Source organism: Cariama cristata, unplaced genomic scaffold (genome assembly GCF_000690535.1).
Source record: "Cariama cristata isolate BGI_N322 unplaced genomic scaffold, ASM69053v1 scaffold32279, whole genome shotgun sequence".
Classification (NCBI taxonomy): Eukaryota; Metazoa; Chordata; class Aves; order Cariamiformes; family Cariamidae; genus Cariama; species Cariama cristata.
The window spans coordinates 2963-9805 of record NW_009635776.1 but is presented as its reverse complement, the minus strand read 5'-3'; the positions used below and the strand labels follow the sequence as shown (position 1 = coordinate 9805).

At 47.6% G+C, this 6843-nt stretch overlaps 1 protein-coding gene across 1 annotated transcript in view; it reads right to left on the bottom strand.

Annotated features, from left to right (window-relative positions):
• Positions 1 to 4186, bottom strand: part of LOC104167426 (coiled-coil domain-containing protein 30-like) — a 32465-nt gene extending 28279 nt beyond the window's left edge. The window contains exons 1-2 of the mRNA XM_009707677.1: positions 4022 to 4186; positions 304 to 400 (exon numbers count right to left, since the gene is read on the bottom strand). Of these exons, the coding sequence (XP_009705979.1) occupies positions 304 to 400; positions 4022 to 4186 (262 nt within the window). The remainder of the gene's footprint in view (positions 1 to 303; positions 401 to 4021) is intronic.
• Positions 4187 to 6843: the final 2657 nt, after the last annotated feature.

The window sequence follows — 6843 nt, the reverse complement described above, 5'->3', positions numbered from 1 at the left end:
GATGCTGTGATTCTGTGTGACTCATCTCCAATGACACTTCTTTGACATATCATTAAAGGCAGATGAGCGCTTACGAGCCAGCCCTGACCCAAAGCTGGTGAGATGTTAACCCTGACCCTCCGCAGAAACAATTAACCCATGCGGCAGCACCAGGCCAATGTGGTGGCACACCCTGAAGTTCAGAGCTCCCTCGCATCCCATCAGCTAGAAACAATAAAAAACCCCTCACAGCGTGCTCAAGAACAGACCCACTGCTTGAAATCTCAACTACGTGCCATGTCACCAGCAAGAAAACGTGCAAACATATTACCTCATTCATTGTCTCTCCGGTATGCTGCGTGGGTTCACGTTGTTGTTGGAGTTCATCTTCTAACGTCTGATGAATGTGATCAAACTCATCCTTGCACAGAAAGAGATTTTAATAAATCAATACCACCAGAAAGCACGCTGCCATGCATCCCTCAACACCAGCGTACAGGATTTTCAGTTTGAACATATCTTGATTAGATGGGGGTTTGTAATCATACCTTATATTTTAAGAGAATGTTTCATCCAGAGTTATCCCAAATCCTTGTGAAAATCCCTCAGTTGTCTCAGCTAGTACTGGGCAGTCTGCGGGTTCGCTACCTTTTTTTTAAAACCTGTGATCTCCTTGGCATCTTCCTTTTAGAGCCTGTGGGCTCAGCTTTGCCCAAAGACACGTGTTGATGCCAAGTATGCTCGACTCACTTTTATCAGAGTAATGCTGGGTTACTTCCCCATGTCCCTCTCTTTTGAGCCGCCTATCGAGCTAACAGATCCCTGTTCCCCGGCAGCCTGCACACATGAACTAGCATCACTCAGGAGGTTAGTTGCCATTAATATTTTGCACCTTGGCTCTGCAGATGTGACCGTGCTTGTACATGCCATGCCTTCTACCAGAACTCAGAAAGCATTTCCCCACGTCTGTATCAGAGACAATTACACAAACACCCATTTTTGTACCCTGGCTTTTTGCATTAGCAAGGATGCGTCAAAAAAAATCAATTATGCTTGAGCAGCCTAGCTAAAAGCTGCATTCACTTCTGTAACAGACAGGAACGTGTCTGGACCTTCCGTCTAAGAGTGAAACAAGTACGTAACAGGTCATTTGGGAATAAGAAAGGCTACACGTTCCAGTAAACAGAGTAACAAGAGCAATTAACCTATTAACCTGTAACACTGCTGTGACTCTAACGATTCTCTAAAACAAGTGTGATGCTACCCGAAACAATGGCGTGCTCAGTCAACAGTTTCCAGTTCACAAGGACAGACAGCAATGACATCATCTGGGGAGAATAAACAGTCCGCTTTAGAGAAACTGTTTTCCTGACCTCCAACGTATCTTTCACCTCGTTTTAAAAACACAGGGGAAAAAAAAAAGGTGTCCAGTATAAGAACTGCAGAGAAGTTGTGTTTGATTAGAAATGAGGAGCGTTAAGCTTATAACGTGTTTTGGTCACGCAAGAATACATTTTCCTTTAACAAGTCTCATTCCTCTAAATGGCCGCATGAAAAGTGGGTAAAAGTCAGGTATTTACAGGCCTGCCCACCTACCAGGGGACTCTGGCACCAGGTACCAAGTAAACTCGGCATTGTTCTTCACATGCAGACAGCCTGTATTATTTCCACGTACAAGATTTTGCCTTGGCTCTGTCCTACACCCAGCCCAGCTGCAACAACACTCTCTCCATCTTTACCCAGCACCAGTCTTGTTACCGAACCACGTTCATTACGGGATCGTTAGAAGGAACGGTCCTGGGAGAGGACTGCCGTAAGTCAGCTGCATCCTCAGACGGACGAGCTCCGTGCAAGAAGGTTCAGGTTCAACACCAGACTTGCAGGCATCTCTATCCTTCTTTTGCCCTGGCCGTGGCACTGAAGGAAGAGCAAATCCATTCTCACCCAGTAAACCCTCGGTCGCAGGTATGGTTAACTGGCATTCCACTGGAAGCTTACAGCTCCGCTTCCCCTTTTTAACTGCAGTGAGGTTTCCATTACACTGCTTCGTAGGGGAAAAAAAGGGTGTGTTTGCAGCAAACATCTATATCAAGTGACAGACATTCAGGAGTATGTTATTCAGGATTTGCAGAGAGGCATTTTCTATCCACGAGTGGGAGACAGCACATCAGCGAAGTTTCTCTGCCTCACTGCAAACAGATTCTTTGGCTCCGAGGTGGATAGTTACATCTGAAGGTGTTACTGTGCCATGGATGAAGCCTGAACGACAACCAACCCTACAACAGTTAGGCAGACTAGGGCTCTGCAGTCAGAAAGGGATGCTCTTGAGGCCAGTAAAACCTGAGGCGGCACAGAAAAGGCAGATGAAAAGACAATTAATTGCTCACTGCCTTTTAACACAAGAGCTGGGGAGCATCAAACGAAGCTAGGAGATAGCAGGTTGAAACAAAGGAATTTCATGTGACAGTAGCTGAACTGTGAAAGTCCTCGCTATAAGATGTTGAGAATATTAAGGAAACTGCATGGGTTTAAGAAGCAAACAAATTGATGGAAGAGAAAAATTAATCAAGGACTACTAGACACAACGATAGCACCTCTGGTTCGGTCACTGCATGGCACTGGAGGCAAGGGGAGCATCCCTGATGAACTACCATGACATATTTGCCCTCCTATGACACTGTCTTCTGAGGTTTGGCATTTGCCTTCTGGTCAGATGGTGCAACACGGCCCAAACCAAGCTGAGCTTTGCCGCGGGTCTGCCAAGCCTCCCTCCTTCAGCAAGCTTGATCAAAAAAGGCCAAGAAGCTTTTCAACCCCAAACCAGTTTTATCAGAATGAAAAACTAGAAACTTAAAACTGTAGACAGTTCAAGGTAGCGTCAGAAGATGAGACAGCCATGAAGGGGTCTGTCTGCAAGTCTTCCAGCTGCTTGTGCCCCAGCCGGCTCCAGCCCGGGGGTCACCAAACCCCGCCGGTCCCCTCTGTCCCCAGGAGGGCTTTCCAGTCGATCCTGCCCGGCTGCAGCTCCTGGCCCTCTCCTGACCCCCCTGCAGCCTGGAGCCCTCTCCCCTAAGCCCACCCACTGGGTCCCTGGGCAGGAGCAACCCCACCCCTACTCCTCCAGAGGGGTAACCCAGCCTGGCCACTTCCCAAGTGGCAGAAGGAGACTGGGAAAAAGATGAAAAACTTAACGCTGTATCACAATACCGCAGGGCTAAACGGGCTCTAGCGCTGGCCCGGTGCAGCAATGTGTGTGCCCCTGTGCATCCGACAGCCATCGCCATCAGAACCAAGCTGAGGATGAGGCCAGCAAGCACAGCGAGGCAGGAGAAGCAGCTACGAGGGCCAGTGGCTCCCGGGCTCCGGCTCCGTGACACGGCTGTATTCAGGAGGAGGTGGAAGCCGGTGGGAGGGAGATCTGTCCCAAACTGCCTCTACAACATGCCGCAGCTGCTGCTCCTCCACCATTTGTCAGCGTTCTTCATCGCAACCTTGGAAAGCCAAAAATCAGGACCTGGACAGTCCTCTCCAACCTGCCAATCATCAAGTCATGCTGTGAAATTTATTTACTGAGCTCAGTCTGTAAGCAGAGGTTTGCTTAACTTCTGTCCTCTACGTCAGCAGTTAGGAGACAAGGGAGGAGTTTTAACCTCACCTGAAGTATAGGGAAAGTTTTTTCTTAAACTAATGATTTTCAAGGGAACTCAGTCATCTGAAATTACATACTGGATCTCCAGGAAATCTGGATTAGCAGAAAGTCATTATTACCTAGTGAAGATCCTCCAGCCAACTATATCACAAACTCTTCGCCATTCTCTCTGTTAAAATTAATCCTATTCACTATCCCTCTGCAAGATGTGGGAGCAAATCAAGTGTACATATACTAGTGTGAAACAAAGAAATCACATTCAGCATTAAGAATCCACAGGGTCCTCATAGACAGGAGAAATATTTTTACTTTAAAAAAAAAAAAAAATCTCTCAAAGACATCCTTTTCCCCCGCACACCTTGAGTCAGCCTGAGCAGCTGAAGCAGGAGGTACCTGGAGCTGTGCAGCACGCAGCCTGTCTACGCAGCTGTGTGAATCCAACTTCTGATCCGCGATCTCCAGTTTCTCCAGTAGCGTCGTTCTTTCTACCAGTAAATAAGCAATCTGTTCGCTGGCATTACTGTGAGCTATTTCGGACAAGCCTTCCTGTTCCAGCATCTCCTCGACCTCCTTCAGCTGGGCTTCTGCAAGACAAGGCTGGCCGTGAGCAAAGGAACAAAGCACAATTCCTTGCAGATCTGCGTCCTAGCTCCTCTGAACACTCCCCACTGCAACAGCCCCCATTTCTCCTGGAGCCCAACAGCTCCTAAAGTCTTTTCTCCTGCTTCCCATCTCCCTTGCTGCCTCTCATCCCCTGTTCTTGCCTATTGTCTCAGCCCTATTCCCTCCGTCCCGACGTTTCTGCTCACATCCACTACCCTGTCTGCCAAGCAAGCGATAGGACCTGTTACATCTAGACTGAGTTCTCCTGCCTTTTTCTAAGTGGAGGAGTTATTACAACCATTTTCTTCTACACAGCAGCTAAGTTTCACCAACCTGGTTATCCTCGACCCTTTTAACCCTTAATATAGCTTGGCTGAAACTAAACAACAGATTAAATAGGCATCGAGAGAAACCAAACAGATGGACATGCAATCACATAAACATTTTCTTTGCAAGAAGAGACACAAAATACCACATCACTCATATGAGCAGAGCATCACTCTTTTCCTAAGGACTGTCTGGTAGGGAGGTAGATCTGAATATCTCTTCCTCTTCCCCACGCACAGCAGTGATGCGCAGCAATGCCTCGTGCATTGCGCACAGCCCATGGTGGAGATCAGGGCGCTGTATCCCACGGGATATGGTAGGAAAGCACTGTGAGGAACCAACAAGGGCCTAGGCAGAGCCAGAGAGACACAAAGGGACTCAGAGTACTTCTTAAAACACAACCTTAGAAATCACCCCCTGAACAGCATTCCTGACCCATTACTCCAAAACCAGCTATAAACCCAGACTAAGGAGTGCTTCTGGTAACACAGACCTGTTGTTTGAAGGTCTCCTGTAGCATTAAAGGTGTAAAAAAAATCCTTTTAGAATTAAACTGTCAATTCTTCATCATTTATCCCAAAATTATAGCTAGGAAGACTCTGTACTGGGAAAAAGTTCGAGATTCAGTGGTCTCCAAGGCAAATAGATGACAACGACATTTGCAAGAGAAGTCGGTTTATGGCTAGGCACCACTGTGTTTGTGCAAGCGCTGTTACAAAGAGCCCCTCGTTTGCATGATTGGAAATTTATCCGCCAGGAGAAAACGAGGCACCTTTGGTCTCCTGCATGGTCAAGGCAGCAACTCCTGCACTGGATCCAATAGCTTGTTAAGCTAAGGAAGGTTTTTTCAAAACCTCTCTATATAATTCGTATTAAAAAGAAAATCAAACCACCCTGCTCCCAGTTTCTAGCCCAAACCAGATTATAAAGGCTTCCAAGTGTCGGACGGGAATTGGGGGGCAGTTGTGGGTTTTGTATGGAGGAAGGAGGGATATTCACACCCTTTCACTGCTTAGGGAGCTAGAGTTAGACATCTGAGGTTAGGCAGAGCAAATATTCCTCATACTCTTACCCAGGACACATAGACAGCTCTGGACGAGTCTGTTCCTCACCTCCGTACACTGGGTTTAGCAGAGGACCCAGTGCAGTCACATCCTAAGGCTCAAATCGATCGGATGTTTCCACTCTGTATTTTGCAGCCAGCTCTGCCCAGCCCTGTGGATGGAAAACACCCTGCGGTTTCCCACTCGCCTCCCCCTGCGGTTATAAATTACAGATTGTTCAATGAGGAGGTCAAACACGGCTGACTTACAGCTTTCCTGCGCGAAGCAGAGCAAAATATTGCGTTTTGTAGTTTTAAAATAGCTGGCTGCTCGCTCCGCAGGCGTGACGAAGAGCCCACAGCTCACACCAAACTGAACCCCTCCCTTGCCTCCAACCTGCCTTGCAGTTTCCTCCCACAGTTTTGCCAAATCTCATCTAAAATAAGCTGAAAGTTGCTCTGCTTTAAGGACAAAAAACGGGACAACCATCTCCCTTTAGGAGCAATGCTCTGAACCCATGGCTGGCGATGCATTGACAGTTTCGCTTCCACGTACTTCTCTCACACCCAACCTGCAAAACAATATTAAGCAGCATAGTTTGGGGTAACAGGACCTAGAAATTTTCCAGAGGCTGAAGAGGAAAAAAAGATTTGTGAGGATGAGGGGAGTCTGCCATATGCAGCACAGACCACCTGCTCGTAAGAGCCCACTAATTCCTTACAAGTACCTCAAACACCTTCCCTACCCCACCCAACACGTCCTGCTTGAGAAGAGCAAACACCTCGTGCAAGAAGCGTTACACGAGTGGGCTGATGTCTTCCTGCGAGCAAGGACCACTCTGCACTCGCTGCCGCTGCTTCGGAAGCCGGTTTTGTATTTGCGGAGGTGTCTTACCCCAGGAGGTTTCTCAGAAATAAGGAGTTTACCAGGATGCTCACCCCCACGACAGAAGCTGTACCCTCTCATCCATGCTGGGTACGTTTAAGCCGTACAGCTGTTACGATAAACAAGCTCAGGCCACGACTATTTATCCTTTTTGTTTCACTTTTTAAACAAATCGAGGCAAGCCCCAAACAGCATTGTTTTACTGCCGTTACATTTGTTTTTCAGAAAGGCTTTTGGTAATGCAGCGCACGAGTTATCGATCTGCCCTCCAAAAACACCGGGGCGTATTCGACAAGAACCATCGGAAACGGATTATGAACTGCCTCGAGGGAAGGAAAAATTTCACTCTGGGCAGAG